Here is a 16004-nt window from a genome sequence, read left to right as displayed (position 1 = left end):
AGACAAGACCAAGAAATCCTTTTAATGTCTTCACTATTTGCCTACATTATTGCCCTAAGACATTTTTTGACATCCGTTTATTTCATCAACAAATTCAGCACATTTTGTCACAAGAAATTACTGAAATTAAATTTCAGCCTGAAGGCCTTGTTGTTCCTGGTTATTGTATCCGTATTTTGTCAAATTCTGTGGCGACACACATTTTGCAGTACAATCTGTGCTTTCTGCATTGCTGGAGTCATGGGACGAAGAGCCTGGACAGACGTGAATTGGAACTGCAGCTGGTTGGTAGAGCCATACAGCTGTGAAGCGGTAATTGTGGTTCTTTGTGTTATGTTAGGAATACCAACTGGACACTTTATTTGACTAAACATCCCTACCAAAACAAAGCAGTGCATATATTTCCATAATAAACTCTTTTTTGGCAGTGGATTCACAACTGTATTAGAAATGAAGCAGAAGCTCCGAAGGAAAAACACTTTACAAGCCACAACAGTTTTAGTGCATGAATGTGTTGCAAATAATGCATTACACATTTTTCATGCACTTTTATGCTAATTAATTAACTTCTCATCCTGTAGCCATGTATTTGTGTTTTTTTCTTATTAAACCACATACTTGTAAAGACCCACTCCTTAATGGAGGACTTAATCCTGCTCTCCTGCTCTGCTGACAAAAAATTAAATGAGGATGGATGGGTTATTTACATACACAGAGATAGTGTTTACCACTCTATTTGATATAGCGGGGCATGCTACTGCACTTCCTTGTCATTAGTTGGAAGGAGATCAACAATGCCTCCCTAATTATTGTCGGTATTGTGTCTGAGTCATTTCACAGTTAGCCACCCACTCCATCGCAAGATGATTTAATGTTAATAAGCCCTGCTATGAGGGAACAAACATTTCTAAGGGTGATGTTATGTGGGAGATGGATTTGCTGTGAGCATCTGCTGAGAGTTTGAGAGTTTGAGAGTGCATTTGCGTGCATGTGTGTGTGCGTGGGTAGGGGATGCACAAAAAGGTGATATCTGTAGTGCTAATGTAGCACATGCACACAGATTGCCATATGTGCCACTGTGCACCTCACTAAATCCTCATTTGCCAAAAAACAAAAAAAACCAAAACAAACCAAAACAAAACCTCTTTCTGCTGGAGAAAGCAAAAATGAGTGATAATGTTTATTACCAGCCGGACTGATTTCTCTATCTGCAGGCATATAAAGTCTCAGCCACTTTCACCAGTGTGGTCCACTTTTCCGCACATTACAATCGTTTTATATGAGTGGCATTAAAACTTAGTGGGTGTAAATACTCATTTGCAGAATTGTGTCGGTTTGTGTCTGCAGCTGTCTGAGAAGTTGATTGTGAGAATTGATTCTGCTCGTTTTATGCCTGGAAGCATTTGTCACTGTGACTTGGTCGTATGTCAGTTTGTATGGAACTTTAAGTCCTGTGGATGTTTGGCACTTCAAAGACCGTCTGGAGGTTCGCCAGAGAATGAAAAAGCCATATTTAGGTCATGTGATCATGTCATACGGGTGGTCTAGTCCTATGTTGTCAACCTGAGATTAACCCAAAACGGATTTTTAATTTTTTAGTTAAAGCAATTCTATGTCTAATAATTAAGTTTTACTGGTGGACATGCAATGAGTTTGACACGCATACTTGAGTTTTTCAGCAATTAGCACAGCCCTGTGGTGAGTCAGGCTGGTTTGTGTCACAATTTAATGGATTCTGTCTTTTGTCAAGCCGCTGTATCCCGATTAAAATGGCTCTTACTTGCTCTCAAATGCTGGGAAGAAACATGAAAACTTTAACAAAAGTTTTACTGGTTGAGATTCATAACACGAGACAGCTGACAGACACAAACAGGATTTGTCAGCCCCGGAGAGTAGTGTCTGGACTGCTGGTATTAGCGGTGACAGCTGACTGTCACTCTTGATGTCCTGCTGCTAAATGGGAATATGATCCAATACAATATATGGTTTCTGACTTTGTCAAAGGCCTACTGGCCATGAAGGTAAAAGTCGTAAACTTAATTGTGCAAAGCTGTCCCGAAGCATCAGCGGCTAGCCAAAAGTAAACTACTCATATAAGTCCAATAGCCTAATAAAGGCAGTTTTATGAAAGCTATACCTGAATGAGTCTGCAAGCACTCAGCTGAGTGGTTGCATCCAGTCAGAGAGACATTAATGGACATCTCCAATAAAAAAATGAATGCATGACAACAAGCTTTGAAAATGACAATGACTACAGAGTCTACAAAGGAAGGGGAAACTCTAACAGAAAGGTTATTTGTGAAAACAACGACAATAAAAAAAATAGTTAAAAAATGCCTTCTTCATATCATCATATATACAATCTCTAAACGAGAGTTAAAAAAAAGAAAAAAAACATTCAAGAAAGAGTGATACAATCGCCATGCTTCGGTGAAATAGAATTAAACTCGTATTATCAGTGGTTGTAGTACTGTACTATCATTGCCAAAAACTCATTATATCAGCGTGTGTTTTGTGTACACAATTTGAGATCTTAGTGTTTGTTAAAGGGGATCATTAACCTCTTCATTACAACATGTATGCATAATTATGTACAGTATATGTCATTATTGGGACTGTCAATTCTAACATCCCTGAGTGAGAATCACTAAAAATATCTCAAATATTTTCAAGGGAATGACCTTTTTCATTAACAGCACAGTCAGTCGCAGTATCTTGGACCATTATTGATCATTTTATTTTAAACTGTCAAATTAGTCTTTTGAACTGTAAATTTCATGTTATTTCATATGTAATTATGAAATGCTGGTATTGGTCATTGCAAATTAAACATTAATACCAGGACCCAGTGTACAAATCATTCTGGTCAATACGTCAAACACCATGATACACCTCTGTCTCCTAGCAGGTGCTGTCAGACCTGCCTCTGTGCAATCATTGTGTGGACCTCTGGCTCAGAGAGCTACGGAAACATCCAGTCCATATCTCTGTCTTTATGAAAGCATTGCAGGGTTACGGGGTTAATGCTAACATTTGCAAATAACAGTAAAATAGTCCCTGTAAAACAACCTAAATGTATTAACCTCATGACATTTACACCTAATGGTGTAATAAAATAATAATAATAAAAAATAATAATTTCTCATCCACACACACACTCTGTGAACCTTTTCAGGTACTAGTAGCAGTCCTGCCCATCAATCACCCAACAAGTCGTATTGGTATTTTGGACGAGTGACAGGTTTTCTGTCAAATTTCTGTGCTTCAAACATTTTGTCATCACAAGAAGAGAAGATTATGCTTTGTCTCTATTCACTAGAATCAAAATGGAAGCTGTCAAGAATTTGGAAGGGGCTAAGATTGGATTTGAATTTTCAATTTAAAGTTGTAAATTTGAACATTTACCAACTTATTTCACTCAATGTGACCTGTTTGCCACAATATGTCTATTTTTTTTTCAATGAACCAATTAACAAATAGATTGACATCATTGTTCTTTCCACTCCTGTTTCCTCTCATCTTTTCTGACTCCTTGTGTAGGAGGCTGTCAGCTTTTGATGCTGGTATCACGGTTCTTAGAGGTGACAAGAATAATTCTCACACTTTCTTGGCACATCATGCAAATAATGCACCTCATTGGCACATGAAATTATATTTCTCCACTAAAGATGCACCCATATTAAAGGGATATTTGAATGTATTTTTATTAAATGCGTGATCCCTTTTTTGACCTGTTTCTCACTAGTAGCCACTGCATGCCACTTCACACTTATTATTCGTACCAGATCCCTAACCAGTAGTCTGTGTGGCCTCGATCTCAGTAACACCTGTGTACAAAAAATGGAACGAATTAGCTCAGTTATACGCACAGCTGGATTCATGTATTATGGTTGGTTTTTTTTGTTTGTTTAATAGGACTGGGTCACAGACCATTTGGGGTCCATTGCCACTGATGATGCCATCAATGCAGCTTTTAATAGATCCTGTTTTTTTTCTCATTTGGTTTTTGAAATTGATTTTATAAATGAAGACCAGTGTCAGCATAATTTATTTTTAAATGCGCTGTTGATCTATATTGCTGTATTGATTTTGCCTAATTTATGTTGTGTGGTTGCATGTGAGTGTGTGCATGTAAAACAGGCTGTTGCTGTTCGAAGGGCATGCCTTCTAACACACTCCTTTTTAACAAAATAACATTGTGTTGCAGTGTAAGTAAGAAATCCTCACCCAGATAAAAATAAATACATTCCACAGCCGTCACCCAAACTGGTCAAGTTACATTTGAAAACCTCTGTAAACATCTTAATTTGGGTTTCGATGCAAGCGTGTGTATCCTCCTCGATCTTCGTGTGTATTTGTGTAGATGTGCGTGCGTGTGTGTGTGTGTGTGTGTGTGTGTGTGTGTGTGTGTGTGTGTGTGTGTCTGTGTGTTCTGCATGAGTTTGTATTTGTTCAACCTGGGCACCCCTCCTCTATCTTCACCGAACACCTTGAGGTCATATTGGCCCATGCTGGACAGGCTGGCCGGTTTCCATTTAGATTATGGATGGTTATTGCTGCCTCTCGGCTGTCAGTCAGATTAAACCAATATGACCCAGGACGAGGGCTCAGCGTACAACCAAGAGAATCTTCTCCTGAGCAGGAGGAGGGGCCTCCTCAATAAATTGTCTCCAGTACCTTGTTATGCAAATGTATTACTCTAGTCTAAAAATGTATTTATAATAATAAAATTATGATGATATTGAAAAGATATTGTCAAGCAGTCTTAGGACAAGACAAATGTGACAGAAAGGTCCAGTGTTGTTCAGAGCTGCTAATTAATGGAGAAAATGTACTTAAGTTGTTTGAGGTTATGTGACATCATCTGAAAGGCATGACCTGCATTAAACTGATGACCCTTTTGATGTAGCAGTTGATTGGTGATTGCTTAATCTGGAGAACGGGGAGGGGAATGGAAGGATGGATGTTGAATGATGTTGGGGATTTATGAACTTTCTCATATCAAGACAAGGAATTTTTTGTCCTTGATGTTTTTCTCTATTTTTTATTCTTTTTATTCTTATTCAGTACAAGCATCATACCACGTTCTTACTTTCGTAGTATTATTATAATTTTAGAATTTGGTTTGTCTCTATATCAATGGCTAGGGGAATTAATTCCTCCAGAATATATGTAGCAATTGTTCAGACTGCAGGGTGAGACGAGCAATTTTGACAATTCATTGCATAATACCCTCGTTTTGAAAAGAAAATCAAATCAGAATGGAAATTAATTGAGCATCAGTACATGAAAACAAAGTGACTATTAATTTGCTCATGAACCAAACCTTCCAGAAACGACAAAATTCTTCCAAATCAGCATTTACTGTTACTCCAGACATATATCTGCTTTACGGCTGAGGTCTGGATAAGACTAGCCGACTAAAACAGCTTTATTAAGGTTAGAGAAACAATGCCGCCATGGCCCAGCGAAGCTGATATTGATTGTACAAGTTGGGGGCAGGAACTGTCTCGCTGTGACTTTCACTTTGGAAACCAGACCTCTCACCTCAGCATCTTCCTTGAAACCTTTATCTGTTTAAATAGTCGTTGGGAAATTGCAAGATGTATCACGAGCCTAAGATTTGTCTGAATTTTTTTATATGGAGCAATGCCTCGAGACATTCTACAAGCCAGGTGTGATGTAGAAACAATACAGCTTTTCATATTCACTTATTTTTGACCACTTGGATGAACAAAAGCACTTCAAGTCTGCAAACTCAGCTTTATACTGTTATTGATTGTGGTTGTTTAACTCCGTGTGTGTGTTTGTGGGTGTTCATATGTTTGTGTGTGTGCAGAGACTATGTGCGCATCTTGGCCTCAATGGTAATAGAGCAGAGGATATGGCTGAGGGAAAACCACATTGCAGGAAGTGAGGCATCTGGGAAAACACCAGGTTTTTATAGTCAAACAGGGCTGCTGTTTGAGAGCAAAGAAGGAAAAACAGCATTAGATTGACATTCAAGTTTTTTTTAAAAAAATGTCAGACACAAACATATATTGAAACAATTTTAAAATGAATTTATTTTTACATCATCATGAGGAACATGAGACTAACAGACTGCTGTTTCTTGATGCTTGTAAGGAACAGAAAAATCAATTCTGCATTTTCACAGTGTTCCTGGTTGGAAAATGAGCGTTGATTAGTTTTCTAAAATGTTTCTGGATTTGTCTTGCAGCTGCACAAAATGCTGGCATCTCTTCCTATCTCCCTGTCAGCCTAGCAATCCGTGACCTTAGCCTTCTGTTTCTGTATGTGCTTTTTTTCTTTTTTTTTAGTATTCAGTGGTTTGGACAGAAATATGTAGATGGATCATACTTTCATCAAGCTATCTTCCATCCATCCATCCATCCATCCATCCATCCATCCATCCATCCATCCATCCAACCATCATTATTCAAATTAATTTATCACTTTTGAGAGAAACAGTTTCTCATGTTTCCATCCTCCCCCAACAGTAGTGTCAATTTCATTTTTCAACCCATGCATCCAATGGCCTTGTTCTTTCGCCCCTGCAGCTCTGTTCAGTTTTCGAGCATTTTTTCAGAGCATATCTGTGCAATGATGAAGATAGGGGGTGGTGGTAATGATAGTAGACAGGCCAAATCTATGCCACAGAAACAGACTGGGGCTAAGGAGCCAAGGATGCAGCAAACAAGTATGTATGTCACAGGGACTAATCCTACACTGGTCCAGAATGACAAACATGAATTAGTCAAAGGCCAGCGCCCAGGACATAGCATAGTTAGAGTGTATATTAATGGGGGATGGGATGTGACAGATTGCCAGGGCGTGCTTCATGCAGCTGGGGAGCCTTTCTGATGCCAGAATTTGGTGCTGGGCAGGTAGCATGTGCATGAGGCCTTAACTACTGCACACTTCTGCTTTTTAGAGTTAAATGTTAAATGTCATTGCACACACAGCACACAACGCTATAACTCCAGAGTTCAATCAACACTGCTACACGCAGCTGCAGCACTAAATACCTTGGCTATAGTTGACAAAGCTAATATCATTTTTTCCCTCTTTCCCTCTGTGTCTCAAAAGCAGCAGATGGTGAGGAACCAACTTCAGCAGGTGGGATATTTTTATGCTTGGTAACTTGATTTCCCTTCAATTGTGTATGTCTTCACCTGTGTAGGAGAATGTTTATGTGTGCGTGTGATTGAGAAAGTTCTTCCCTTTGTTACTTACGCTCAAATGCCTATATCGACTCACTGATCATGCCTGGTCAGCAGCACTCATGATTATATCGTTTGGAAGTTTAGTTCATAAGGCATTCCTATTTAAACCTCCTCTAATGGTGTGACCCGAGAGGAATATCTTGCCTTGGTCTGTGATGGCGTTTTGAGATTGTTTTTGAGAGCCTCACAGTCCAATTCAGCCCGGCTATTCCTTTTGGTGTGATTGCTTTTTTGTCTGCAGTGAAATTTTCTGAATGCCTGAGTACGAAGCATCATTACGGTCATGTTTTGAAAATCATTCCTCGTGTGTGTGTTGACTTTGGAATCGATGGGTAACAGCATACAGCAATTTCAGTATCTCAGAACCTTGCTGTTTTTAACTGAAGTGTAAGGAATTGCATCCTCAAATGGAAACCATTAACATCATTCTATTCGATCTTTCTGCTTACTGAGTGTAATGAGTGTTTTTTTCCCTACTGCTTTTATATTTGCATGGTTTAGGTAGTTGTGACCTGTGAAGCTTCTTTGCAAACAGTATTTGGTATTCAGAAATACCATTACTCATTATTGAAAAAAAAAAAGATGTAATGATAGTTTCATTTTAAAAAATGCAAGACCACAGAGGACAACAGTAAACAAGAACCTGATTTATCTTCATCAGTGATACAATTAAAATGTCACTTCACACCCTAGTGAGGCACTGCAACTGAATACAAACTCACTACATCTAAGTGCATCCTCGGCATCTAATTGTCTGAGCTTTTTTCATTAATATTAATCGTTGCTTGTTTATTTGAGATCAAATGGCTGTTATTTGGATATGATGCAATACAACAGAAATCAAAGCAGGTTGTTTTTGCAATGCTGAGCCTGTTGTCATCTCAAACTCTAATCATCTGGTCAAAAGGTAAAAAAAAAATAAAAGCAGAGATGTCTGCACGTGCTTTTGCAGATATTAATATAAAATGTGAGAACCCTTTATTGAGCCTGTTCTATAAAAACAAAATTGGATACTGAAAAGTTGAATCTCATACAGAAAAACAATGAATAAATAAAAGCACTAATTTAAATATCAACTTTCAAATGTCAACACTTTTTGCAAAGTCACACTGCAAAATCAGATTTAATTATATTGGGCTATAAATGTCAAGCATGAGACAGAAATTCCAAACGGATGTAGGAGCATCGAGCCCAATGACGATTCACCCACGCTTTAATTGGATTTTTAGGATAAAATCAATATCAACTGCAAGATAATCGATACATTTTACAGTATATATGCATAATAATGTAATCTAAATCAATGCCTGCTTTTTCCACGCATGGCGCATACCTCAGAGAGAGCAGCAAACAGCACAAGAAATAATTATCAGCTCTGAAGGTGACCCAAATTTGGTGTGACTTGTGACCACTGACCCGGAACTGGAAGTAGAGAGAAAATAGGACAGGGTGACATGGAAGGCCAAATTATGTATGGCAGGTCTGACGAACTTGAAGAAATATTATCAGCTGTATTTTTCTCAGCCTGCCTCTCTTTAATCTACATATTAAATGTCTTTGTCGTAAAATCTGTGTCTGACACTCAGTCTGATTTTTGATTGAATCTGGGTCCATCTAAATGAAGCTGCTATTAAAATTGCTTTTATAAAAAAAAAAAAATGCTTGCTTTGCTTAACACTGTATAATATTCTTTTTCACATTGTCCTCTTCCCAAGTGAATAATTCCTGACAGAAAGGAAGACATTGTCCTCATGTTATCTGGGTTCTGGATATCTACAGGACAGTCTGTTCATAATGTAGACTTAGAAATTCCTGAATGTAATACAAGTACTAATGGTGTCTGAATGATCCTTCAACTGTTTGCTGTAAAAATAAAAGCCCATGTAGGAATAGCTGTGATTAAACACCATGTACTAGTACATATGATAGGAATGTAGTGGGCTTAAGTTCCTTTGTCATATTAATGGTATAGTGGGAGATGCTGATTCGAATGTAACATTTCACTCAGTTATATTAGAACCACTTTGATGATTTTAATTAACACCCACATCAAGGAGCTTGTTACTCTTCAACATCTGGCCTCTCAGCATTCACATACTTAAAAATCTCCAAACGCCAGCGTTTCAGTTCATCACACTGCATAAGAGAGTGTCTTCAAGGGGAGCAAAAACACTTGAGTATATTTGGAGCCTTATTTTACTCCATGCTGAACATTCAATGCATTCTTTAAAATATACTGTTCAGCTTTATTACGAGATTGACCATTATTACTGTTGCTGACCATCGCACTTTTTCCAAGCCACACAGAAAGCATCGCACAACTTACAGAATGTCCATTCATCCTTACTTCTTTGGTCAACTTCATTTCCCAGGAAAACTTTGAGCAAATGAAAACTGTACTTAGACTGAAGGTTGAATAGACTTGAATTTTGTTATCAAATTTCAAGGTAAGTTTTTTATCCATAGCTAAAGCATTGCACCTCTAAACTCCCCATGGAAAGAAAACAAACAATAATGCAACTACAAGTCAAATCCAAAATATCAAAATTCAACACTCTGCAAAAAGAACATTATTCAACACTGTATGTCAGGAACAGAGGGGTAGATTGTGATCATGTTTTGTGCTGCATTGGAGGCTGAATTGGCAACACTTATCTTCGGAGTCCACCTTGAAACTACCCCGACTGCTTCGCTCCTTGGAGTCTGAGCTGGGTTGAAGAGGTTAAGGATGTGATTCTTCTTTGCAGCAGCATCCATATGAGAAGCATTGTACACCGCTGGTCAAACTGATACTGAGCTTCAACTGACCATGTGACGGTGCTCTCACCACCTTACATACTGGTGTGGATAAATCTGGATGTAAACTTAGGCGTTCAGCTGGAAAACGTTTACTCTTTTGCTCATTCATCTGAAAGATAAACACATAAGAATCAACAACTACTGACGGTACACACAGGGCTTGTATACTCACCTTGTTACGTGCCGTTGTTTATATTACAAAGCATTATGCTTTAAGCATATACAGTAGGTCACATTATATTTAAATTATGAAATGGGATGTTAAATTTAGCATCTACTGTGTAAATTTCTATCCTAGGGAGCAGAAACTCATGCGAGACTGAATGTTAAGGTTTTGTTTCTCAAAGTCAAGCTTGTTTCAGTTGCTACCTTTTGTTAAATGTTTGTCCAAATATCTATCCTTTTGAGCGACAGCTTTTTGTTTTTTTCTTGTTTCGGATGTCCTGACACATTCAATAAATGCTCCAATTCCATGTTTATATCATTTGTATTCAAAACATCACAAATGTCAAAGAGATCTCAAAAAGGATGATCAAGACTTACATTAAGTGGATAATTAATAGTCTGTTTGCAAGAGCACAGAACGGTCCTCCATTTCTCGGTTGATGCCAGCACTGTGTGATTTGATGGAATCTTTATTATGTTACAGGTAATTCAATTAACTTCAGACAATTTGGTGTCATTTGTAAACATTTAAATCAGGGAAATGCCATCGTTGAAGAAAACATTAGAGCATTGGCAACCATAATCTGGCATTTTCATGACATATCTGGCAAAACAAAATTCATCTCTGCCTCTCTCTGGATCTTAAAAAAAATATGCTGATTGTCAGTGTGACCCCTCTCTTTGGATATATTAGGCTATTTCCAAAACATTTTGTTCCTGCACAATTCTTCTCTATGACTCCTAAGTGCATTTTTCAGACACTGTCAGATGCTGATAGGCTTAAATGGTAGCATGTTGGGAACACAGGAGACTAAGAGTCCAGAGATTCACTAAAAGCAGTCACGTAGCACGTAGGACTCATGCTCACAGCACTGATGTAATGTCGGTGCTGGAGTGCCAACTTTCATCAGCAGAGGTGAAGGATGGGTGCAGTGACCAAGAGCATGTGAACCAGTGAAGCCATCACTGAGAAAAGAGGCTGGGGAAGAATTGATCTGACACAATTAGGCCATGTCAGTTTTCTCTATGATGTGACTGGATGCACAGTTAGAACTGAGTAGCTTCATTGCAATTTTCAGCTTCTCTAGGCAGTTAAAATGACTTTTTTTAAAGACCATTTTACAAAAAGGTTGACATTAAACTTGACGGACCGTCTTATCGCTGTTAACTCTGCGTAAGGTAAAGAAGCTGGACCTAAAATTTAGTTGACAGTTTAATTTTCTGGGGGGGGTTCATTGACTGTCATTTCAGCTTTTCTTTTAATTATCGAGTCAATCTCCTTGAAATAATGGTTTTCGAAAAAAAGGTGATGAGTGTAAAATGGACCGAGTTGTTAGCTGCTTGAAGGAGTAAGTCATTCGTAAGTGCTTGGTTTGTAATTCGTAACTATTAGATATATGGCACTCCCACTGTCAAGGGGGCGGAAATTATATTTGAGAGACTTCCTCGTAACTCTGTCCTATAGTGTAATCATTTCCATTGTTTTTTGATGGATGTTGGCGTGGGAAAGTCAATGCTTGAGAGAAAAAAGATGGTAAAAAAAAGTTATTTTAGAAAACAGTTGCTGTGTCTAGAAAGTTTTGTGAAAAAATAAGAAGTTATGCTCCAGAAACAAAACATGACAGTCAGACAGACAGAAGCCATTCCTAAACCTTCCTCATTCGTGCCAGGGGATGATAACAATATTGCTAATAATAAGTAAACACCAACTGTTACCTTCAGGCTCCTGCTTTTCAGCACATTCTCCATCTGCCTGGTTTTGAATGAAGACAATATGTTGTTTGGATGACTCAATGACTTAACGCGACACATGCTGTGGCAGAATTGATTGTAAAACAAAGGGCAACAATTGCAACTTCAGTGTATATTCCTAACGAACTTTTGTTAAGTAAGTTATATTCGCAGATCATGACATTTCCATCCACGCTGAAGTCCCCCCACACCATGTATTGAACTAAAAACTGCCCTGACAAGGAGACAATCACATTCCCCTCAGCACTCTAGAAGCTGTAAAATCAGAGTTCTTGGAAGACTGACAATTGCATGAAAAATGTAGCTTGAAAAAAATTCTTTATTTATTCGAGGATAAGTTTTCCTCTAAGTTTGGATAAAGTGAATGTATGTGTGAGATACCATTCCAAGATGTAAGAGCACACATTCAGGTCCTGAAAACGTCCAGTCTTCATGTCGAGGAAGGAAGCAAACTGTTCTTTCCTGTATTGAACCATCTCACAGCTGATTGATTGAAATCTCTTCACCACTTGAAAAGAAATCACAGCACCAGTGCCAGACACAACACGGACTCACATCAATCACTGACTGATTGTTGGCTTGAACAGCAGAGCAGCGGCTGACATTCACACAAGAAACCTGGCAGTGTTTCCTCCAGACATGCGTCACACAGACATGTGTCATACAACTTAAGAGAGCATGAACTGACAGGCTGATTAGATCTCTTTTGATGACACTCAATGTCCACTTCCTTGCTTTTTTTTTTTTTTTTAAAAAAACATCCCTTGGTCCTTTTGCAGTCTCACCCTCTAATCTCTGAAGCTTCTATCCTCCCTGACTTTATAATATTTTTCTGTGAGTTTTGTGTGTTTAATCAGTGTCAAATACTGTTTCAGTATTAGTAAATCACACGTGTTGCCCTATTTGCACATTTGCATTCCTTTTTAGATATATTATGCTAAGTGGACATGTACTCTTTGTGTCTGCTAATGTGGAATCTGTAACAATAATTAACAGCCTTGTTGCTTTAAATAAACCTTTTGATATTTCTTTCTGCACACATCAGGTATAAAACCATTCAAAGTATCCTCATCCTTGAGTACTTTTGGACATTTTTGGACATTTTTTATGCCAAAAAATGTCCTAAGAAACGAGCTGTTTGAGAATCCATCTTATTGACTTTCCTTCTGCCTACGCCTCCTTCGCTCAATGCTTTTTATTTTTTTGCTGTATACTTTCTCCATTATGGAGTCTGTCAGTGTGCTTTCAGGCGACTATAGATCGTCATGTCAAAACAGCCTTGAAACCTATCACGCCCCTTTCCCTTAGAGAGCAGGGCCCCTGTGAAAGCTATTATACGTTTCTCTGTTCAACTGATTAGCTGCTGCTCTCATTATTACTGATAGTGGTCCCAGCTTTGAAATGGCATGACTTCAATTGGATTAACTCCTTTGTAATTCATATCCAGAGGCCCACTAATTATAAAGAGAGAACAATAATGATATTGCAAGGTGTTTATTTATTTATTTCATTTTCGATCTATATATTTTCTGTGTTGGGACCAGCCTTAAATGGTGGAGGAGATGATGCACTTTACAGTCCGAGGCCAGGCCCATTTACTTGACATTGTTGAATTTTGTGCTCACGGCTGTTCATTTGTCAGATTGAGTAAGAATGCACGATAGCCTCACCCTTGAGACTTCTTCTTTCTTATCACTTAAAATGAAATAAGAGGCCTGACAAAGCACAGTTTACTTGTCAATGGTAAGTTATGACTGAAAAAAGACCAGAAATAGAAATCTGGAGACAGGAAGCTTAAGAAAGAAAGATCACAAGACTTTTTTTCACGTCTTCTGGTTCCTTGTCCACGGTTTCTTGTAAGCTTTCGTTCGACTATAAGTTCTGGCGTCAGTATTCTCATTCCAATTTCGATCTCTCAACATTCTGCACATGTTGAACTTCAACCAGTGGGAGATTTCTGAAGTTTTTTCATGCAGTCTCTGTTCACAAAGTTTTGACAGCCTGGGAGCAGGTGTAGAACATGATGTTTAAAAGATGAGACAGCTATCGGCAGGCCCCTGAGTTATGAAATCAATAATCCTGCGTCAAAGCCTTGTTATTCACATTTGGCCCTGTGTTGTAGCTTTGTCTGAGAATTATTTTAGATGGTAATGTGGCAACATGGGTGGTTGTTTTAGTAATATGCTGCACCATATGCGTTTGATTGTAATTACTATAATTCACTTACCATTGGTCCCAAAAGTGATATTAGTGAAAACAAAAATGCTCCACCTAAGTCATAAATTACACTAGCACTACTTTAAGTTTGTTTTTTCATTACTGAAAGTCTTTTTTGCTGAAACTCAAAAGTATAAATTCAGTGGTATCTGCAAAGCAACAGGCTGTAATAAATGCGACACTGACCACACAGCAAGAACACAGATGTTTCTTGGAAATTAGTCCCAATGAAACATCTGTGGAAATAGTGTTAAGTGCAAGACTTTTTTTTAAAAAACCAGAAGAAATGCTGAACTGGCAGGGAGAAGCAACATATAGAAACTGCAATAATAAAGTAGTGGTAGTGTGAAGTACTAATTGCATTCATACAAAAGAAAAACTATCAAAGAATCTTTATTTTAAACATGATTGTCACCATGATTAGTTTGATTCAGCTAACACTAAAAGTAATTATTGAACTAAGTAGCCTTACGGCTATGTATGTTTATTACTCAAAATTTATTTAGTATGGATTTCTAACAAACTATGATGTTGATCCTAACTTGGATTTTTAGCAAGTGTTGTTTTGTGTTGTTTTGTTATCAGGGTCATATATAAAATTCTTCATAAGTTCAGATTTTACCTTAACACATAACACGCTGGATACAACTTAAAGACACTTATTTCACATTAAGTGCAAAATATAATTGAGAAGTCACAAATAAATAAATAAATACAATGCCACAATATAAAATACACACTAGGGCAAGTGGTGATGAATAACTTGTTTTTTCAAATAACATATTTGTTTGAATCAAAATCTATTTTTCTCTTTATGCATACTGAGTGGTGTCACGTTAGAGCACTGGCTCCTAAACTGCACCTTGTTATGTAAAGAATAAAAAAGCACCATTGGCAAGAAATCAGTTACTTATTACCCAGCAAGTCTGCACATTATACACAAAGGACTGAAAAAAAAAAATCTCACCATTCACTCAAACAGTTTTGTTCCGCGTAATGTAATCCCAGTCCACTCTTTACATCAGGCAGAATAAGTGGACTGATCCAAAGTCCCACATTGAGCAAATTGTTTGTCTGATGTTAGTCCCGTGCATCCTTATACTAACATGTCATGATTATTTCCCTTAAAATGTATACAAGTTATAAAATTTTAGTGATTCCTTGTTGTTTTGATTTGCTGTTGCTTATTTCAAAATATTTCAGTGACAGATTTTAAGTTTAATTTACGTTTGAAAGATTGTCTTTGTGTTACATTTTAATGTGTGAACTGTGGCAGTCTGTCCGTGTCGCTATGACTTCCTGTGCCTATAGTTGATAATGCCCTAACTCCCAGTTATCCTGTGCTCTTTCCTAACTGCTGCGAGGATCAAGTGTTGCCTTGCTGGAGGGGACATATTCAATCATTTTTAGATGGAGCTTTGACGGTGCCCTGGGCTGCCCTCCTGACCGCTTACACCGGCAGCAATCCCTGAAAGCCCCCCCTCCCACTCTACACTCATCCATGGTTTTTTTCCTGTCAAACATTTTATGACAAGCTCCAGCTCTGTAATTTTTTAGTTCTACTTTGTCACTGTGCACAGTATCTCTCTTTCTCCAGATGGACAAGTAAAACATGAAACAAGTCCCACCATCTTCAGTCAAAGGTATTGTTTAAAAAAAGGATTAAAGTGTATATTCCTCTTTCTAAATGCAGGTCCTTGCCACCCAAACCCTTGCCACAACAGAGGAGCATGTGAGATGAGTGAGACCTTCAGGGGCGACACCTTCATTGGCTACGTCTGCAAGTGTCCACCAGGATTCAGTGGAGTTCACTGCCAACACAGTAAGATGGACCGTAAAACAGCC

At 38.1% G+C, this 16004-nt stretch overlaps 1 protein-coding gene across 2 annotated transcripts in view; it reads left to right on the top strand.

The window, feature by feature from the left end:
* edil3a (EGF-like repeats and discoidin I-like domains 3a) overlaps positions 1-16004 on the top strand; it is a 100620-nt gene that overhangs the window by 19225 nt on the left and 65391 nt on the right. The window contains exons 2-3 of one of the 2 annotated variants that reach the window (XM_068311042.1): positions 7093-7119; positions 15853-15981. In XM_068311042.1, coding sequence (XP_068167143.1) covers positions 7093-7119; positions 15853-15981 — 156 coding nt within the window. The remainder of the gene's footprint in view (positions 1-7092; positions 7120-15852; positions 15982-16004) is intronic. The other variant, XM_068311043.1, reaches the window with a different exon arrangement.

This window comes from Antennarius striatus, chromosome 3 (genome assembly GCF_040054535.1).
Source record: "Antennarius striatus isolate MH-2024 chromosome 3, ASM4005453v1, whole genome shotgun sequence".
NCBI classification, from domain to species: Eukaryota; Metazoa; Chordata; class Actinopteri; order Lophiiformes; family Antennariidae; genus Antennarius; species Antennarius striatus.
The sequence above is the reverse complement of the archived record's forward strand: the minus strand, read 5'-3'. Positions and strand labels throughout refer to the sequence as shown.